Source organism: Anomaloglossus baeobatrachus, chromosome 2, assembly GCF_048569485.1.
Source record: "Anomaloglossus baeobatrachus isolate aAnoBae1 chromosome 2, aAnoBae1.hap1, whole genome shotgun sequence".
NCBI lineage: Eukaryota > Metazoa > Chordata > Amphibia > Anura > Aromobatidae > Anomaloglossus > Anomaloglossus baeobatrachus.
The window spans coordinates 80,293,142-80,314,668 of record NC_134354.1 but is presented as its reverse complement, the minus strand read 5'-3'; the positions used below and the strand labels follow the sequence as shown (position 1 = coordinate 80,314,668).

General features: G+C 45.1%; 1 protein-coding gene across 2 annotated transcripts in view; it reads right to left on the bottom strand.

Moving 5' to 3' along the window:
* The window catches only part of EPHA3 (EPH receptor A3), a 597,724-nt gene that overhangs the window by 55,044 nt on the left and 521,153 nt on the right, over positions 1–21,527 (bottom strand). For both annotated transcript variants that reach the window (XM_075335117.1, XM_075335118.1), the window contains exons 11-12: positions 703–888; positions 563–624 (exon numbers count right to left, since the gene is read on the bottom strand). In XM_075335117.1, coding sequence (XP_075191232.1) covers positions 563–624; positions 703–888 — 248 coding nt within the window. The remainder of the gene's footprint in view (positions 1–562; positions 625–702; positions 889–21,527) is intronic.

Genomic DNA, 21,527 nt, shown 5'->3' with positions numbered 1-21,527 from the left:
AGAACTTGAGTGACAGAGGCTTCAGATCTACCATAGTGCTTTAGCCTCATTTGTATATAATTTCAAACACTGATTTCTCATTAATAGAGGCATGGACTGGCAATGTAAGGGTATTGCTGGACTTTTCTTTGAAAGAACTTCATGTGTATATATATATATAGTGTTGGGGTTAAAATCATAGTCCCTTTAAAAATCAATAGTTTTTTTTTACTTTATAAAAATCTAATAAATGCTGAAAAAATTAATACAATATAAAGGAAGATTTAAGTGAAGCGCAGAGAGCAAACCAGCTACGGCCCTAACCTGCCAATATTGACATCCTAGCGTATAGTACAGATGGGATCTGTTGAGCAGTAGCACATACAGTAATGACAATCCCGCCATCAGCATTGATGCACTGCATAGATTGCTGCAATCTGACTATATATAATTGTGGCAATGTTATAATAATGAAGGAATCTGTCACTTATAAATGCATTATGGGGTCTATTCTCCTAATGAAAAACACTAATGTGTGTAATTCCTGGAAACATCTACACATTTCAGTGTATTCTCTACTTACGCGGAGGAAGCTGTCTAAAGAGCCGTTCTCCATGTATTCGGTCACAATCATAACCGGTTTGCCTGGAGAGATTTAGATATAAATTACTCTCTGTACATTTGCCGACACATTACAATAAACAAAAATTGGTTAGGACTTACTTTTCGTTACCACTCCTTCCAGCCGTATGATGTTTGGATGCTCGAACTGTCCCATAATGCTGGCTTCACTCAGGAAATCCCTCCTCTGTTTTTCTGTGTAACCGACTTTTAGTGTTTTAATGGCCACACTGATTTCTTTTTTAGATGGAAGTTTTAGACGACCACTACACACTTCACCAAATTCTCCTGTGGAAAAATGGTCAGAAAGTAGAAACTGTCAATAATATATTACAGTATATAATAACCCAGGCATGAAAGAGAATACCAACATACAACATACAGTATATATATATATATATATATAGATGTAGCAAAGGTTAACATGACTCAAAACACACCACCCTGACAGTAAGTTATCTCGAGTCAGAGGATTCTAGTTTACTATTGCTCAAGGCATTGACTGATGTCAACTTAGCTGTGGAATTCTTCTGTGATACCTGAATGTAGTGACATCTGAGACAAGAGACAAGGTGACCTTTGCTACACCTGTATAGTCAAAATAAATAGTTCATGCAGTTACAAATTATTCCTTATGGCACTGCTAAATGCAAGGACATACATGCAACCAGAGGCATAACTACCGCGGTCGCAGGGGGTCGCCATTGCGACTGGGCCCGCCACGTGAGGGGCCTGCGGCTGCCTTGCAGATCGGAAGCCAGCTACTTTCTGAGAGAGCAACTGTGCTGTTCTGTTGCAGACCACGCGGCCACTATATGACCCCTCCTACCAGGTGTCAGCAGCGGCGGGACCGGGCCCTCTCCCCCGTCATCACACACACCAATGATAAAGCATCAAGTGGCCCACACCGCTCCATGCTTCATCATTCTTCCCCTGTGCCTGCGCGGCGACGTCACTCCTGTACACTGCCACTGGATGCAACTGTAGAAGAATATCTGTGAGTTCACATACCCACATATGTATAGATTAGACATGAATGTAAATATGTAGATAAACTCCTTTCTACCTGACAGAAAGCTCTCAGATTCTTTCAGGATAGTCGCACATCACTCAACATTATCATTAACACTTAAAAAGAGCCTGTGTTCAGGAATTTGCCGAGCAAACTACAGACATGGCCATATTAGCGCTGCAATACTGATTAAAATGATACATGCGGTGAAGAAATCCATTTTGTTGTTTTTTTTTAATCATTCCTTGCATCAAGGCAGAACTGTGGGCAGGGTCTTTTCTTCATGCTCAGGCCCTTGTGCCTCCTTTCTTTGAGTAATAGGCTAGTGACCTGCCTCCTATATTATATCTCGCGCTGGCACAGTCATTTTTGTGGTCTCCAATAAAATGGCACCATCAGTAGCGCAAGCACAGTCACATCTACAAGTAATGAGTTTGAGTTCTCAGTCTGCGCATGTGCTGCCCATGTTATCTTCACTGGCTAGCTATCCGGAGCAGTGGCTATACCTCCCTCTTGTTCTGATATATAAACACGAAAAAAGGAGTATTTGCGTGCACTTAACAGATGATTTTAATATAAATAGTTACAAAATACATATAAAGGACATTAAGAAGCATAAATCAGGGAAAATACATAGAGTCCCCATAAATCACCCTGACTGTTGAGATAAAAATGATCATCAAAGATAGAGTATCAGTATGCAACAAAAGTATAGCAAATTACTGCGGCTACATGAAGTGCTGTGCAGTGAAAGATAGAAAAAGGGGCTATATCAGGAGGATTCATAAATACATGTATTATATTATAATAGCCACCTTTCCTTAGAGACTATCTGAACCGCCAAAGAAAAGTACTATGTGAATAAAGAGCCACATTAAGGACAAGGTGTAAAAAGAGTGGAAACATTACCCCATTCACACAGACCAGGGGAGAAAGGTCCAGCAGAATTTGCTTACCAACAGGTGGGTGGTTCAGGGGGACCAGCCAGAGGGGACCTCCGGCAGCCATTTCGCGGCACAGGACCGCTTCTTCCGGGAGGACAACAAAGTGTGGTGTCTGTACGGCAGACCATCACATATATGCCTGAGCACCCGATCATGTTAGGTTCTCGGTATACAGAGATTACCTTGCCGTGGGGATCGGGTTCACATGCATTGGCCAATACATAAGCTAAACATCACTCTTTTTTTTCATATATCAATAATGTAATACCAGAGTTCCCTTATTCATTGTTAGGATTTTAGAGTGCAGCAGTATGTGTTTTGTAGTATTATTTACAATATGGCCATGTCTGTACTTTACTAAGCAAAATCCTGCTGACAGGTTCTCTTTAAGGCTCCCACACAAATTAGACTAAGGCTGGCCAAATTAGAAAATACTGGTGGGGTTGACCAACAGTTTAATGCATATGGGGGCCTCTTCCACAATAGATGATGACAGGGGAGAGAAGGATCAGGTCTGGTGACTTTCAGTGGATGATCCTTTTGCTCTCCATGGAGATAAGCCGCTGCCTCAGAAGTCTGTGATAGAGGAAACACGAGCCCTAGAGTAGAGCGTTACTTTGTAGGAGGTTGGAGGAGATATTTGTTGGTCAAACTATTGTTTATCAGGCAGCTACCTAATGTAAAAGAGGGTTGTTATGGTGCCCATACGCATTGAATAAAAGTATTCCAAAATAATGACCATAAAGAACAATAGTTGGCTCTTTTGGTTAGATGAACGATGGCTCGTTTCAACCAATGAAAGAGTGACAAACGTCCATTATTTTTCAAAATATTGACATTTTAGATTACTTTTATGATACACACTTCTTGAAAATAATCAATATTGGCCAATGCAATCTGAGATGTATTGTTGAATGTCAACAAATTATGTTTTTAATGTATATTGATGCCTTTACATACCAAAATCCTGAAGAAATGTAGAAATATGCAAGCCTCAACAATAGAGTTGAGCGCGGTTCGCGGTTCGTGGTTCTCCAGTTCTAGGCTCGAGTGATTTTTGGGCTGTTCGAGATCGAACTAGAACTCGAGCTTTTTGCTAAAAGCTCGATAGTTCTAGATACGTTCGAGAACGGTTCTAGCAGTAAAAAGCAGGGCTTTTTACAGCTACAGTGTGCAGGAGCCATCGCTGGCAGCCTGCCACAAGCTGGTAACCAAGATAAACATCGGGTATCCAAGCAAAGCGCTTTGGTTAGTAACCCGATGTTTATCTTAGTTACGTGCAGGAAGCCCACACTTTCCCGCTCAGCTCGCTCCGCCCCCTCCTGCCCGCGGCATGTACACATACATACACACACACACACACACTCTCACCCCTCCCCCCCCCCCCCGCTCGGCTTACCTGCGGTGATGAAGTCCCGCCATCCCGACCTCAGCGCTGTCACTGTCCTCCATGGCCGCCGCTTGTCACATCACCTCTCGCTTCCGACCCGAGACTGACTAGCGGTGACGTCACGGACCTCTCGCGAGACTTGCTGTGAAGGCGCCGGTCATTGACCTCAGTGACAGGGGCTGTCAGTGTGCTGGAGATCAGCGCAGGTAATGTACCTCACTGACAGCAGCACTTGTCACCCCCCTGCAGTGACCTGGGCTGACCCATTGATGTTAGCTCAGGTCACTGCACTGCTCTCCCAGCCAATGGGGAACATCCTGCTCTTCATTGACTGGGACAGTGTGGATCGTCATGGCAACCCCTTGGATTACACCAGACCTGGATTTGTAATAAATTGGTTAAAGAGGGAATGTTTTGGGGAGTGTTTTTTCAAATAAAAACGTGTTTGTCGTCTATTTTTTTTTTATTACTGACTGGGTTGGTGATGTCGGGTATCTGATAGACGCCTGACCTCACCAACCCCAGGGCTTGATGCCAGGTGACATTACACATCTGGTATTAACCCCATATATTACCCCGTTTGCCACCGCACCAGGGCGCGGGATGAGCTGGGGCGAAGCACCAGGATTGGCGCATCTAATGGATGCGCCACTTCTGGGGCGGCTGCGGCCTGCTATTTTTAGGCTGGGGAGATTCCAATAACCATGGACCTCCCTAGTCTGAGAATATCAGGCCCCAGCTGTCTGCTTTACCTTGGCTGGTGATCCAATTTTGGGGGACCCCTACGTGTTTTTTTTTTAAATTATTTATTTAATTTAAAATAACAGCGTGGGGTGCCCTCAGTTTTGGATTACCAGCCAAGGTGAGGTTGCCAGCTGTGGTCTGCAGGCTGCAGCCGTCTGCTTTACCCTAGCTGGCTACAAAACTAGGGGGAACCCTACGTCATTTTTTTTTCATTTTTTTGGCTAAATACAAAGCTAAGCACCCTTAGTGCCACATGAAAGGTACCAAAGGGTGTTCCACTTTTTCTCCATTTTTTTCTCCACTTTTTCTCCACTTTTTCTCCACTTTTTCTCCATTTTTTTCTCCACTTATTCTCCACTTTTTCTCCTCTTATGCTCCACTTTTTCTCCACTTTTTCTCCACTTTTTTCTCCACTTTTTCTCCTCTTATGCTCCACTTTTTCTCCACTTTTTCTCCACTTTTTCTCCTCTTATGCTCCACTTTTTCTCCACTTTTTCTCCTCTTATGCTCCACTTTTTCTCCACTTTTTCTCCACTTTTTCTCCTCTTATGCTCCACTTTTTCTCCACTTTTTCTCCTCTTATGCTCCACTTTTTCTCCACTTTTTCTCCTCTTATGCTCCACTTTTTCTCCACTTTTTCTCCACTTTTTCTCCTCTTAATCTCCACTTTTTCTCCACTTTTTCTCCATTTTTTCTCCACTTTTTCTCCACTTTTTCTCCACTTTTTCTCCTCTTATGCTCCACTTTTTCTCCTCTTAATCTCCACTTTTTCTCCTCTTATGCTCCACTTTTTCTCCACTTTTTCTCCACTTTTTTCTCCACTTTTTCTCCTCTTATGCTCCACTTTTTCTCCACTTTTTTCTCCACTTTTTCTCCTCTTATGCTCCACTTTTTCTCCACTTTTTCTCCACTTTTTCTCCACTTTTTCTCCTCTTATGCTCCACTTTTTCTCCACTTTTTCTCCTCTTATGCTCCACTTTTTCTCCACTTTTTCTCCATTTTTTCTCCACTTTTTCTCCTCTTATGTTCCACTTTTTCTCCACTTTTTCTCCTCTTATGCTCCACTTTTTCTCCACTTTTTTCTCCACTTTTTTCTCCACTTTTTTCTCCACTTTTTTCTCCACTTTTTTCTCCACTTTTTCTCCTCTTATGCTCCACTTTTTCTCCACTTTTTCTCCACTTTTTCTCCTCTTATGCTCCACTTTTTCTCCACTTTTTCTCCTCTTATGCTCCACTTTTTCTCCACTTTTTCTCCTCTTAATCTCCACTTTTTCTCCACTTTTTCTCCACTTTTTCTCCACTTTTTCTCCTCTTATGCTCCACTTTTTCTCCACTTTTTCTCCTCTTATGCTCCATTTTTTCTCCTCTTAATCTCCACTTTTTCTCCACTTTTTCTCCACTTTTTCTCCACTTTCTCTCCTCTTATGCTCCACTTTTTCTCCACTTTTTCTCCTCTTAATCTCCACTTTTTCTCCTCTTATGCTCCACTTTTTCTCCACTTTTTCTCCACTTTTTCTCCACTTTTTTCTCCACTTTTTCTCCACTTTTTCTCCTCTTATGCTCCACTTTTTCTCCACTTTTTTCTCCACTTTTTCTCCTCTTATGCTCCACTTTTTCTCCACTTTTTCTCCACTTTTTCTCCACTTTTTCTCCTCTTATGCTCCACTTTTTCTCCACTTTTTTCTCCACTTTTTCTCCACTTTTTTCTCCACTTTTTCTCCACTTTTTTCTCCACTTTTTCTCCACTTTTTCTCCTCTTATGCTCCACTTTTTTTTCCACTTTTTCTCCTCTTAATCTCCACTTTTTCTCCTCTTATGCTCCACTTTTTCTCCACTTTTTCTCCTCTTATGCTCCACTTTTTCTCCACTTTTTCTCCACTTTTTCTCCTCTTATGCTCCACTTTTTCTCCACTTTTTCTCCTCTTAATCTCCACTTTTTCTTCACTTTTTCTCCACTTTTTCTCCACTTTTTCTCCTCTTATGCTCCACTTTTTCTCCACTTTTTTCTCCACTTTTTCTCCTCTTAATCTCCACTTTTTCTCCACTTTTTCTCCTCTTATGCTCCACTTTTTCTCCACTTTTTCTCCTCTTATGCTCCATTTTTTCTCCACTTTTTCTCCTCTTAATCTCCACTTTTTCTCCACTTTTTCTCCACTTTTTCTCCACTTTCTCTCCTCTTATGCTCCACTTTTTCTCCACTTTTTCTCCTCTTAATCTCCACTTTTTCTCCTCTTATGCTCCACTTTTTCTCCACTTTTTCTCCACTTTTTCTCCACTTTTTTCTCCACTTTTTCTCCACTTTTTCTCCACTTTTTTCTCCACTTTTTCTCCACTTTTTCTCCTCTTATGCTCCACTTTTTCTCCACTTTTTTCTCCACTTTTTCTCCTCTTATGCTCCACTTTTTCTCCACTTTTTCTCCACTTTTTCTCCTCTTATGCTCCACTTTTTCTCCACTTTTTCTCCTCTTAATCTCCACTTTTTCTCCACTTTTTCTCCTCTTATGCTCCACTTTTTCTCCACTTTTTCTCCACTTTTTCTCCACTTTTTCTCCACTTTTTCTCCTCTTATGCTCCACTTTTTCTCCACTTTTTCTCCACTTTTTCTCCTCTTATGCTCCACTTTTTTTTCCACTTTTTCTCCTCTTAATCTCCACTTTTTCTCCTCTTATGCTCCACTTTTTCTCCACTTTTTCTCCTCTTATGCTCCACTTTTTCTCCACTTTTTCTCCTCTTAATCTCCACTTTTTCTCCACTTTTTTCTCCACTTTTTCTCCTCTTATGCTCCACTTTTTCTCCACTTTTTTCTCCACTTTTTCTCCACTTTTTCTCCGTTCTTTTTCTATGGTCAGTCTACCCATTAGCTCTGCCATGCATACTGTAGCTCTACACCTACTGCACATGTTACTTTATGATTGACATCTCTTTCGTACCAGAGCTGTCTAAGCCTACTCTGACCCCATATTTGTCATTACTATATTGTCCTTGTACTGTATTATGACATTTGTATCATGTGTTTCATTTCTTGCTGTGTTGCAATTTTTTTGCTGCATCCCAATTGTACCTCTACATTGTTCGAGTTTATGTTATTGTTCTCTCACTCTTATGTGATACTGATTATTGTCATTTTTCATGATTACATGCAGATAAGTCCAATCTGACGAAGGCTCAGGCCGAAACGTCATTTGTAACTTGTTTTGGACAAAAACATATATGCTTATGAAAAAAATTTTTTCTTAATACGGACCAATAAAGAGTGATTTTGCATTACTATCCATTGTGACTTACTGACTTAGTCTGGGAGATATAGAGTGCCGAGGTTACTCACTAATTTTATCTATTATTACCTCTGAGCACCTATATACCAGTGAGCAGAGCTTCCTCTACAGTAGTTCTCCTGATTAGGCATGCCCTTACCTCATGAGCAGGGCATTGCAGCTTTGGTAGCAACCATTATGACATGGACTCTGCTGCTGTGGACCCGGGGAGAGTGAGTGCAGATTCATTGCACCCACACTCCTCACATGAAGGGTCCGCACTCCTAGAAAATGGGGGATACGTTCCCTGAGTGTCTCCCCCCCATATTCTAGACGGTCCAGAGTCGTCGTGGGACCCCTTTATTTTTTTTCTTACAATAAATTGGTGAAAGAGGAAATGTTTTGGGGACTGTTTTTTCAAATAAATTTCTTTTGTCGATTTTTTGTTTTTGTTAGTACTGACAGTTTATGATGTTGGGTATCTAATAGACGCCATGACATCACAAACTGCTGGGCTTGATCTCAGGTGACTTTACAGCTAGTATCAACCCGATTTATTACCCCGTTTGCCACTGCACCAGGGCACGGGATGAGCTGGGGTGAAGCGCCAGGATTGGCGCATCTAGTGGATGCGCCACGTCTGGGGTGCCTGCGGCCTGCTATTTTTAGGCTGTGAAGGCCCAATAACTATGGACCTTCCCACCCTGAGAATACCAGACCACAGCTGTTCGCTTTACCTTGGCTGGTGATCCAATTTGGGGGGGACCCTACTTTTATTGTGTAATTATTAATATTTATAAAATAATTATAAAAAAGAGCCTGAGGGGACCTCCACATTGGATCCCCAACCACGGTAAAGCTGCCAGCTGTGGTTTTCAGGCTACAGCCGTCTGCTTTACCCTAGCTGGCTATCAAAAATGGGGGGACCCAACGTAATTTTTTTTTTTAACTATTTTTTAAATAGAAAAAATTAATGGGCTTCCCTGTATTTTGATTGACAACCAAGGTAACGGCAGGCAGATGGGGGTGGCAACCCATAGCTGTCTGTTTTATCTGCGCTGAGAATCAAAAATACCGCGGAGCGCTACGTCATTTTTTTAAAGATTTATTTTTACAGCACTGTGATGTCCAGCAATCAAAATACAGGGAAGCCCATTTTATTTTTAGTTATTTAAATAAATAATTAAAAAAAATATATATGGGCTCCCGCTGCATTTTTTGTATTGCTAGCTAAGGGTAATCCAAGCAGCTACTGGCTGCTAACCCCCACTGCTTGGTGTTACCTTCACTGGCAATGGAAAATCCAGGGAAGCATTTTTTATTTTTTTTGCCAAAAAACTACAAAAAAAGGACGTGAGCTTCGCCATATTTTTGTATGCTAGCCAGGTATAGCAGGCAGGTGCTGGAAGAGTTGGATACAGCGCCAGAAGATGGCGCTTCTATGAAAATGCCATTTTCTGAGGTGGCTGCAGACTGCAATTCGCAGCAGTGGGGCCCAGAAAGCTCAGGCCAACCGGTGGTGCGGATTCCAATCCCCAGCTGCCTAGTTGTACCTGGCTGGACACAAAAATGGGGCAAAGCCTACGTCATTTGTTTTCTAATTATTTCATGAAATTCATGAAATAATAAAAAAAGGGCTTCCCTTTATTTTTGGTTCCCAGACGGGTACAAATAGGCAACTGGGGGTTGGGGGCAGCCGTACCTGCCTGCTGTACCTGGCTAGCATACAAAAATATGGCGAAGCCCACATAATTTTTTCAGGGGGCAAAAAAATTCTGCATACAGTCCTGGATGGAGTATGCTGAGCCTTGTAGTTCTGCAGCTGCTGTCTGTCTGTATGGAGAAGAGCAGACAGCAGCTGCAGAACTACAAGGCTCAGCATACTCCATCCAGGACTGTATGCAGAAGTTTTTTGCCCACCAAAAAAATGACGTGGGCTTCGCCATATTTTTGTATGCTAGCCAGGTACAGCTGGCAGCCACGGGCTGCCTCCAACCCCCAGTTGCCTATTTGTACCCGGCTGGGAACCAAAAATATAGGGAAGCCCGTTTTTTTTAATTATTTCACTTATTTCATGAAATAATTAAAAAACAAATGACGTGGGCTTCGCCCTATTTTTGTGTCCAGCCGGGTACAACTAGGCAGCTGGGGATTGGAATACGCAGCACAGGTTAGCCCGAGGTTTGTGGGCGCCTCTGCTGCGGATTTCAGTCCGCAGCCGTCCCAGAAAATGGCGCTCTCATAGAAGCGCCATCATCTGGCGCTGTATCCAACTCTTCCAACAGCCCTGGAGCCGGGTGGCTTGTTGGGTAATCATGAGTTAATACTGGCTTTGTTTTACTAGCCAGTATTAAGCCAGAGATTCTTAATGTCAGGCACGTTTGACCCGGCCATTAAGAATCTCCAATAAAGGGTTAAAAAAAAGACACCACACAGAGGAAAAATACTTTAATAGAAATAAATACACAGACACATTAGAGACTCCATCTTTATTACCCCCTGTCAGCCCTCCACGATCCTGCTCTTCTGTCTTCTTTCTTTCTAGTGTAGTAGTAGTGACGATTGTAGTGAGGAAGGATGAGATTCACCAGCTCATCACTTGGGGCTGGGGAACCTCCATCCTCACTACAATGCTCACTACAATCGTGCAGCAGCGTGCAGCCTTCACTCCGTGAGTGATCACTGCTGGCTGCTAGCGGTAACGCTGACAGACGCGTTACCATAGCAACGGTGCTCTCGGAGCCGCGGTTAGCGGTGACGTCACCGCTAACTGCGTTGCTATGGCAACGGTGATCTCCGTTAATGACCGGCTGTGTCAGCCGGTCCCTAACGGAACGGGGAGTCGACCGTGTGCTAGAGCATGTCGCCGGTACACGGCGATACACATATGTGCACCGTGTACCGGAGAGATGCACTCGCAGGTCCTACATGACGTGTCATAGTCATGTGACCAGTCTGTAGCCAATGAGATAATAGCCACATGACTGGTCACATGGCTATTTTGACGTCACGATAGGTCCTGCATCTCTGCTGGCAGTGCAGGTCACCGGGAGGATTCAGCGATCATCGGATGGAATAGCGGCAGGAGACAGAGTGCAGAAGGGATCGCGAGGACCGGTAAGTGTTATGGCAATGTTTATTAACTGTTTGTGTACATTTATAATGCATTTTTATGTGTTTGTGATTGCCTCCCATTATAGCCTATACGTTCGAGTTCGGTTCGTCGAACGTTCGACGAACTGAACTCGAACGAGACCTCCGTTCGGCGAACCACCTCGAGCCGAACCGCGACCGGTTCGCTCATCTCTACTCAACAATAATAAAAAGTATATTCTTTATTGTATTATAAAAATTAAAAACAAAAATAGACATACAAAAGTCAGATATATACAGTCATGGCTGAAAGTGTTGGTATTGTTAGCCTTAAAATTGTTCCAGAAAATTAAGTATTTCTCCCAGAAAATATTGCAATTACACGTTTTTTCATACATGTTTATTTACTTTGTGTGCATTGAAACAAATCATTCTATTGTTTACTGAAGACGGAATGAGGCCTACAAAGAAAATAACACAGTACCTATAGTCAGACATGGTGGAGGTTCAGAGATTATTTGGGGTTGTATTGTTTTCTCTGGCACTGGGTGCCTTGATTTTGTACAAGGCATCATGAAATCTGAAGATTACCAAAGGATTTTTAGTTGCAATACATGGGCAGTGTCAGAAAGCTGGGTCTGCGTCCTAGGTTATGGGTCTTCCAACAGGACAATGACCTAGGATAACATATTTAACCCCTTAGTGACGGAGCTAATTTTCACCTTAATGACCAGACCAAATTTTGCAATTCTGACCAGTGTCACTTCATGAGGTTATAACTCTGGAACGCTTCAACGGATCCCGGTGATTCTGAGATTGTTTTTTCGTCACATATTGGACTTCATGTTAGTACCAAATTTAGGACAATATTTTTTTGCGTTTATTGAAGAAAAAAATTGAATATTGGCAAAAAGTTTGAAAATTTAGCAATTTTCAACTTTTGAATTTTTATACCGTTAAACCAGAGATTTCTGTGACACAAAATAGTTAATAAATAACATTTCCCACATGTCTACTTTACATCAGCACAATTTTGGAAACAAAATTTTTTTTTGTTAGGAAGTTAGAGGGGTTCAAAGTTTATCAGCGATTTCTCATTTTTACATCAAAATTTACAAAACCATTTTTTTAGGGACCACATCACATTTGAAGTGACTTCAATAGGCCTAGATGACAGAAAATACCCAAATGTGACACCATTCTAAAAACTGCACCCCCAAAGTACTCAAAACCACATTCAAGAAGTTTATTAACCCTTCAGGTGCTTCACATGAACAAAAGCAATGTGGAATGAAAAAAAGCAAAAATTAAATTTTACCTAAAAATGTTGCTCTAACCCAAATTTATTCACTTTTAGAAGAACTAACACAACAAAATGGACCCCAAAACTTGTTCCCCACTTTCTTATGAGTGCGCCGATACCCCACATGTGGTCAGAAACCTCTGTTTGGACAAATGGGAGGGCTCGGAACAGAAGGAGCAATATTTGAATTTTGGAAAGCTACAGGTCCGCTAAGGTACCTAAACAGAAGAAACCCCTCACAAGTGACACCATTTTGGAAACTAGACCCCTCAAGGCTTCTATCTAGGGGTATAGTGAGCATTTTAGATCCACAGGTACTTCACAGATTTTGTTAACGTTACGTTGTCATATTGAAAATTTTAATAATTTTCTCAAAAATGTTGCTTTAGCATCAATTTTCTCACTTTTTCAAGAGGTAATTCCAAAAATTTGACCTCAAGGTTTGTTAACCACTTTTTTATGAGCGCGGTGATACCTCACATGTGGTCTGAAACCTTTGTTTGGACAAATGGGAGGGCTTGGAACGAAAGGAGCAATATTTGAATTTTGGAAAGGAAATTTGGCTGAAAAAGATTGCGGGCACCATGTCACATTTGGAGGACCCCTAAGGTACCTAAACAGCAGAAACCCCACACAAGTGACCCCATTTTGGAAACTAGGCCCCTCAAGGAATATATCTAGATGTTTGGTGAGTACCCTGAACCCCCAGGTGCTTCACAGAATTTTATAACGTTGAGCCATGAAAAAAAAAAAAAAAAATTTTACCACAAAATTGTTATTTCAACCAGGTAGCTTTTTTTTTACAAGAGTAAAAGGAAAAAATTCAGCATAACATTTATTGTGCAATTTCTCCTGAGTTTGGCGATACCTTATATGTGGTGGAAATCAACTGTTTGGGCGCATGGCAGGGCTCGGAAGGGAAGGAGTGCCATTTGACTGCAAAATTGGCTGGAATCAATAGCGGACGCCAGGTTGCATTTGGAGAGCCCCTGAGGTGCCTAAACAGTGGAGGTCCCCCACAAGTGACTCCATTCTGGAAACAAGACACCTCAAGGCTTTTATCTAGGTGTATAGTGAGCAGTATGAATCCACGAATACTTCACAGAATTTGATAAGCTTAGGTTGCCATATTGAAAATTTTCCTTTTTTTCACAAAAATGTTGCTTCAGCATAAAATTTCTCACTTTTTCAAGAGACAACAACAAACCGTGGACCCAACAGGTTGTTATCCAATGTCTTATGAGCACAGGGATACCCCACATGTGGCCAAAAACCTCTGTTTGGATAAATGGGAGGGCTTGGAATGGAAGCAGCACCATTTGAATTCTGGAAAAGTTGAAATAAATTGCGGGCACCATGTCACATTTGCAGGGCCCCTTGGGTACCTATACATTAGAAACCCCCCACAAGTGATCCCATTTTGGAAACTGGATTTTATTCAGGAGTATAATAAGCATTTTGAATCCACAGGTACTTCACAAAAATGTTGCTGTAGCAACCAATGTCTCGCTTTTAGGCTATGTGGCCATGAGCCAGCGACACGGCGTCTAGTACACAGTGTCAGCCTCCTGCAGAGATGTGAGTGTTGTCCACGGGAGAACGCAGCTGCCCATGCCCACGATTTGGGTTCAGGCCGCTGTGGAGCTCTATGCTACCTGCAGAGAACACTCATCTCCGCAGCATAAATTGACATGCTGAGGCTCGGGAAGCTGCGCTACAGGTCAGTTTATGTGGCGGAGAAAAGAAGCACATTGGGCAAGCACATTGGGCATGGGATTTCTAAAAATCCTTCCACTGTGCTTCTACTGCACAATGCAGCGTTATGGACACAGGGAAAACACTCTGCGCCCAAAACGCTGCAAATCCCGATTGTGGGCGCACAGCCTAAAATGCTACAATGGATGAATGGATAGATGTCAAACATATATAACGTCCCACCCCCTGCATATTCTAAGCTGGCGCCCTTTAGTGCCTTTCATGTGGCACTAAAGGGTGCCTAGCCTTGTATTTAGCCCCCCAAAAAAATAATAATTAAAATAAACGACGTGGGGTCCCCCCCATTTTTGATAGCCAGCTAGGGTAAAGCAGACAGCTGTAGCCTGCAAACCACAGCTGACAGCTTCACCTTGTCTGGTGATCAATTTGGAGGGCTCCCCAGGCGTTTTTTTTAAAAAAAAAAAAACGTGGGGTCCCCCCCAAATTAGATCACCAGCCAAGGTGAAGCGGACAGCTGGGGTCTGGTATTCTCAGAGTGGGAAGAGCCATGGTTATTGGACTCTTCCCAGCCTAAAAATAGCAGGCCGCAGCCGCCCCAGAAGTGGCGCATCCATTAGATGCGCCAATCCTGGCGCTTCGCCCCAGCTCATCCCGCGCCCTGGTGCGGTGGCAGACGGGGTAATATATGGGGTTGATACCAGCTGTAATGTCACCTGGCATCAAGCCCTGGGGTTAGTGATGTCACGGCATCTAAACAGATACCCGACATCACTAACCCAGTCAAGTAATAGACAAAAAAAATTTATTTGAAAAAAAAAACTCCCCGAAACATTCCTCTTTCCCCAATTTATTGAAAATAAAGAAATTACGGTCGCTGTAATCCATTTTGGAGGTCCCACGCCGACTCTGGATCTTCTAGAATATGGGGGGCACGTTCAGGGAACGTATCCCCCATTTTCTGGAAGAGCAAGCTCTCCATGAGCAGTGTGGGTGCAGTAATCTGAGAATACTGCACTCACACTGCCCCGGTCCAACTTAGGGCAGAGTGACCTGCAGTAACCTCATTCCAGAATATGAGGGGCACGCTCACAGAACGTACCCCCCATTTTCTGGAACAGCAGTCTCTCCATGTGAGGACCACACTCCTCACATGGAGAGACTGCTGATTACTGCACTCACTCTCCCCCGGTCCACAGTGGAGCAGCCTGTGCATCAGCGACGTCAGCGTCCCTGCAAGACTGACGTCGCTGATGCACAGGCTGCTCCACTGTGGACCGGGGGAGGAATCCAGCTGACAGCCGCTGTCTGCGCATGCGCCGCCAGCATTCAAGAAGGAGGCGGCGTGATCGCGGGACGGATCACCAGACAGGTAACGTATGACCGGGGGCTGGGGGGGGGGGGTGATGGGGGGTGACCTAGTGGGACCTGGGGGGACCTGGGGACACCTTTCTGCCGCATGTGACGTGTCACATGCGGCAGAAAGAGCAGAATGAATGCGGGGGAGGGGGGATGGCTCTGGAGACCCAGAGGGGGCTCCGGTGACCAGAGGGCTCCGGTGGACCGGAGGAGGGGTCAGGGGGAGGACATTTCCCTCCGATCTGAAATGTTTGATCATTTCAGATCGGAGGGAAATGAATGCAGAGCCGGCGGCGGCAGTTTTCAGCGCGCGTCGGCGCCATCTTGCACGCTCCGGAGGGGGGCTCTGAAGAACTGGAGGGGGCTCCAGGGACCAAAGAGCTCCGGTGTACCGGAGGAGAGGTCAGGAGGGGGACATTTCCCTCCGATCTGAAATGTTTGATCATTTCAGATCGGAGGGAAATGAATGCAGAGGCGGCGGCGGCGGGAGTTTTCAGCGCGCGTCGGCGCCATCTTGGATTTTCCGGAGGGGGGGGGGGTTGGATGGATTTCTCCGGTACCGGGGGCTTTGGGGGCACTAAGGGCTCACATTTATTTCTCATCTGACATGTTTGATCACGTCAGATGAGAAATAAATAAATTTTACCAGCCATTTTTTTTTTTTTTTATGTTGTCGCCGGTCTACGGTGTATACCGGCGATCGCATTAACGGGGTGCATAAAAAACACCCCGATTCATAATCTGGGGGGGTCTCAGCTACCCCCGGTAGCTGAAACCCCCGAGATTTTTCGTCACTGGGGGGCGCTACAGGGTTTTTCCGGCCTGACGTCTCAAGACGTCGGAACAGAATAAGTACCCTGTTTTTCCGACGTCTTGAGACGTTAGGCCGTCGCTATGGGGTTAAAAAAGCATTAAGAAATGAATGGAAACAAAGCGTTGAAGAGGTCTGAAGTGGCAGCAATGATTCCGGATCTAAATCCCATTGAACCCCTGTAGAGAGATCTTAAAATTGCTGTTCGGAGAAGGTGCTTTCAAATATGAGAGCCCTGGAGCAGTTTGCAATATATGAGTGGTCCATAATTCCAGTTGAGAGGAGTAAGACTCTTCTGATGGTTGTAGGAAACGATTGATTTCAGTTATTTATTAAAAAGGGTGTGCAACCAAATATTAACTTAATGGTGCTAACACCTGTGTCCTTGTTCTTTGGGGGGGTTTGTGTGAAATTATGTCCAATTTGACTTTTTTGTGTGTGTTATTCCAATACACACAAAGCAAATAAACATGTGTATACCAAAACGTGTAATTGCAATAATTTTCTGGGAGAAATTCTTCATTTTCTGGAACAATTTTAAGGGTGCAAACACATTCGGCCATGACTTTAAAATACTAAAGGTAGGTAAGTGATAATAACAAAAGTCCCTTGTGTGAATACAAATCAATGCAGGGTTATAAAGAGTGTAATCACAGCATGAGGATGGATACTCAATAGGTTCAAGTCAGAATAGCAAGTGCTGTGTAAGTTAAAGCACTTTAAAGTACATAAAGGTAAATAAGGAGATACTAAATATCAGAGGAAGTTCACATAATGATAATAATGCACAGTTGCATGAAGCACACCTTACCTATCAAAGAAAACGCACTCTACTATGTTTCGCCTCAAGCTACATCAGGGGGAAACACAATATAACCCTGCATTCCTTTGCAGTTTTATCAGTTACCTACCTTTAGTATTTAATATGTCTGACTTTTTCATGTTTATTTTTGTTTTTAATTATTATGTTATAGGTATTCTTGAATTTATAGGTGAATTTTGGCCCCTTATATATAGCTCTTTACACTCATGTAGCTTTTTCCATTCCAAAATCCTGGTCACGTTTGACAACCAAAGGCATTACATACAGTGGAATTATGATCCAGAACCTATACAAAAAGCACACAAAGTATCATTATACTAAAAAGCCATAGTCTGCTCTATGGTAGCACTGTAATACTGTACTATACCCTCATATAAGTAATGCTTCAAAGGCAGAATGCCTTAAAATATGACATTACCTTTTTTGCTTGGATTTACATCAAATTTAACACCCTTCTACACAGCCTTGTGTGAGAGCTACCGTAGGAATCATACAGAGGTGCAGTCAGGACTGGCCTAAATTGTGAGCAACCTACTCCGTCATCATAGGGGGCACATAAACTGTCCCTGCTGATGGAGGCACCACTGTTGGCACACACAGATCAGTATCACTTGGACAATGTAGAGCACTGTTACCAAATTTCTTATGTATGAAGATTTTATTTGATCAGAGTATGTCGGTATTTTCTGCACAGTTTGATAGCATTTACTTGTGATGCAACATGCAATATATTATTACTTCAATTGCAAATGTATTATATCATTGCTCTGTAGGCACTATCTGGTATGAGCACACTATTTAACATCAAACTTCATAATTATTTGCACTAGTTTTAGGGAAAAGACTGTATGGTGGTGATACAAGGTATGGAACACAAGGTATGGAACACAAGGTATGGAACAGGGCTCTATCCAACTCTGGGATCATTAAGGCCTCATAGACTTGCATAGATGTTGTAACATGGTTGTAAACATGAACCTCTAATAAATAATACCATAATGGTTGACAGCTGTCACACAGAGTTTTGCTCAGACGCTGTTCACACTACAGATTCTGACACTCCACGCTATGGTTTCTCTGGTGTTTCTGAGTTATACAGGAAGGCTCGGGTGTTGACCAGCTGTGTCCTCATTAATGGTCAGGCTAGCAAGAGTTAAACTCTGCTACCCTGCTGGTTAACTCTGGGATCACATGTTGTTGAAAACCTATCACAGTAACTCCCCAACTTTTTTAGATGGTGGAATCTGTCTTCCTATGCCAACTATAGCTGTGCTTGGTTGCTCTGTGTGCTGTTGTGTTCCAGTCCTGTCTGGGATTATATTGTGTGGTGCTTGGAGTTGTTGTCAAATCTTTTTGTTCTCTTGTTGTTTCCTCCCTACTATTTTCCTCCTTACCTCTAATTGTCTTATACCTTTGTGTGAGCATGTTGTGAGATAGCGTTTTGGTTTCCCCTGTTTGTCTATCTCTGTTGGTTTTATCACACTCCTGTCCCAGCCCTCTCTTGGGGTAGGGAGGGGGTATAAGATCAGCGCTAGTCAGGAGCAGGGTCAGGTTGGCGGCTCAGACATCCTCACCTTCAGAAGTAACTCTGAGATAAGGGATAGCTAGAGACACCTAGTCTGAGGACCAGTCTAGGAGCCCCAGTCCCCTGCTCTCCCTATCCTTCGTGACAACAGCTTGCAGCTTCATAGTGGATCTTGTCTGCTCTGACCATTCAGTGCATTCAATGATCCATCTAAGAAGTATGTGCTTATTATGGGGCATAAGAGCAATTCTGGATTCATGCTGCCGTAGTGCTCAGTACATTGCTGAAGTTACAGTCATCCACAAAAAGAAGCATTTTTTTCTGAAAAATATTCTTTTTGGATCTGTTAAATACAAAGTTTACAACTTACTACAAATACATAAAACCATCAGAAAAACAAAGAAGCACAGGGTCATTTTCTGCAGCCATTTGCGTACAATAATTGAATGACTCTTTTCTTCCTGTCATTTCTAATTAGATAAAACAGCGCTCGTGATCGGAAAACATTACAGAAATAAAGATCTGCAGCAATGATGATGCCTTAGTGCTGTCCAATTCCTGAAAATGGCATATCGATAGATGTAGCAGAGCGCTGTCTGCGCTTTTCCACAGGGCTGCAGGTAAACATATTATCTGTGCTCACTATTAAAGGGAACCTGTTGGGGAAATTTGCACCCAGTACCATGAGCAGTTCTGGGTGTATATTGCTAATCCCTGCCTAACCATCCCTGTATCTACTAGCATAGATAAAGACATCTTTAGAAAAAGTATTTCTCTCCAGTGCTTTGTTTCCATCCATTTTCTGGGTGCCAATGTAGCGCCTCACGGGGTCAATGTGGCGCCCTGGACAAGCCAGGATGTCACAGGTACTACATCAACACACCCCACACCCCGGCTAGGCACACCGAAGTCAAACACAAATCCTTGTTGCCTCCCTCCAGGGGCTGATGTCCACACCCGGGGGTGGGCCAGGCGGTTGGCCCCGCCCACCGAGGAGTACACAATCCTGGAGGCAGGAAAAGGAGTCAGATAGAAAGCAGTTTTAGAGAGTGAAGTGGTAGTAGAGGAGACTGACCGTGTCCGGGTGTGTGGCCCGGGCACATACAGCAAGGTTGGCAGACGGTGGTGACCGTGTGCAGGAGAGGCTGATTGGAGTGAACCGTAAGGACCGGGGACGGGTGGTGGCCCGCCGGTACCAGATCGGGGAGTGAAGAGAAGCCAGCACCATTCGGCAGGGCTTACGGACCCCGACCAGGCTAGGAGTCGCCGTAAAACTGGTCAAATCCGTTAGCGAAGGGAACCTCCGGGGTTTCCCAGCAGTCAAGACCCGATTGAAGGCTACAGCTCACACTGTAAAGGGAAACACAGTCACCGCCAAGACTACAGTTCCCAGGGCCAGAGCCTGCGGGCAAAAGGGGCTCCCTCAGCATTCATCCAAGCTGGGGATCAGGTTACCGGTGGGAAGCCATTGGAACCGTAAACACAACACAGTTGCAGGGAAAGGCAGTCACCATCAACCTACCGGGAGAGCTACTGCAGCCGCCTGTGGGACCCGTCCATCCAGCCGTTTGTTTGACCAGAGACTCCGTGTAAATTACTGGCTGAGTGAGTACCACCGTGCCGTGCGGCACAGCGCTGCCCCCGCGACCCTGCACCTCACCAGGCCCCGTAACCCGCCTGCCATCCCTAACCATCACCGGGCCCCGGGACAACCAACCCCCCTACCCACGAAGGGGAGAAACAACATCCAAGCTGCTCCCTGTCATCGCTCCTGGGATCCCCGTCCAGAGCAGCGGTGGTGTCACAACCTCACCACAACCGTGGGTGGCGTCACGGACAATATCCCTAAACCAAACCACCCCCTTTCACTCACGGGCGAGTAGCGCCGCTTGAGTCCCCGGGATCGGGCCCACCGCTCGAGCCAGCACCGAGCAGCAGCAGCAGCAGCCGGACCCGAGCAGTGGGTGAGCGCAGCGTCCCCTCCTCCGCCCGCGACAACTTGGCGTCACGAACAGGATCCTACCGCTCTGCCGTCTGGTAGAGGTGCGCCTTGTGACCGCCGGAGGTGTCCGGCTGAAAATTTGGAGAAGCCGCCATTTTGGGCGCGAAAAGTCCCCACTCGAGCGTCTTCCCGAGTAGTGGAGGCGCGAAAACCGAAACCCCGCCCCTGTAGAGGAGGAGCCGGAAAAAGACTAAGGGGGACGGATGGTGTCTGGCCGCATGTAGCTCGCGGCTATAAAAGCAGGGACGCCAGGACCCTGCGGCCATCTTGTGGTTCCTGGAAGAGGCCGCCACAGCGATGTACCAGCCGTTCCGCAGCACCGTAGCCCCCGCGCCTGGAACCGCGGCGTGGGTGGAGGTCCGGACCGCCCAGCTCCAACAGCAGCTGCAGATCGGGATGGAACTCCTCTTAGAGGAGTGGGAGGCCGACATAGCGGAGGTGGTGGCGGCCATACGGAGACGCGAGGTGGATGGAGTCTTGGAATAGAGGGTAAGTGACCCACGCCCCTGTGCCCCTAGTGGGTCGGTCATTGCGTCCGAGGGGCCCGGTCTACACCCACTCGCCCTGCTACCTTCCCCGCTACCCGTGGTGGCTGCTGCTGCCCCGCCACTAGGCCCGTTACCACCACCACCGGTAGCAGTACCCAGCCAATCTGCCCAGGCGGACCGACCTGCAGCCGGGGCCCGTGACCGCCCAGGGCCGCTCCCATGGAAGATGCCGAAGTCCGAGGCCGTTCGAAGAGAGATACTGGAGGCACCTGTGGAGACGACCCCTGTGCCCATTCCCCGCGCCTCGGCTGAGGCCGCGCCGGGTTGCCGCTGCAGGGCAGCACCCCAGGCCATGACACCGTGGGACCTTCCCCCCAGAATGCCAGTCCTGGGCAGTGTGAAGGAGGTCTCGCGGGGCCCGACCCGTGTGCCGGGGCCTGCAGTAGCCCCTTACTGGGACAGAGGA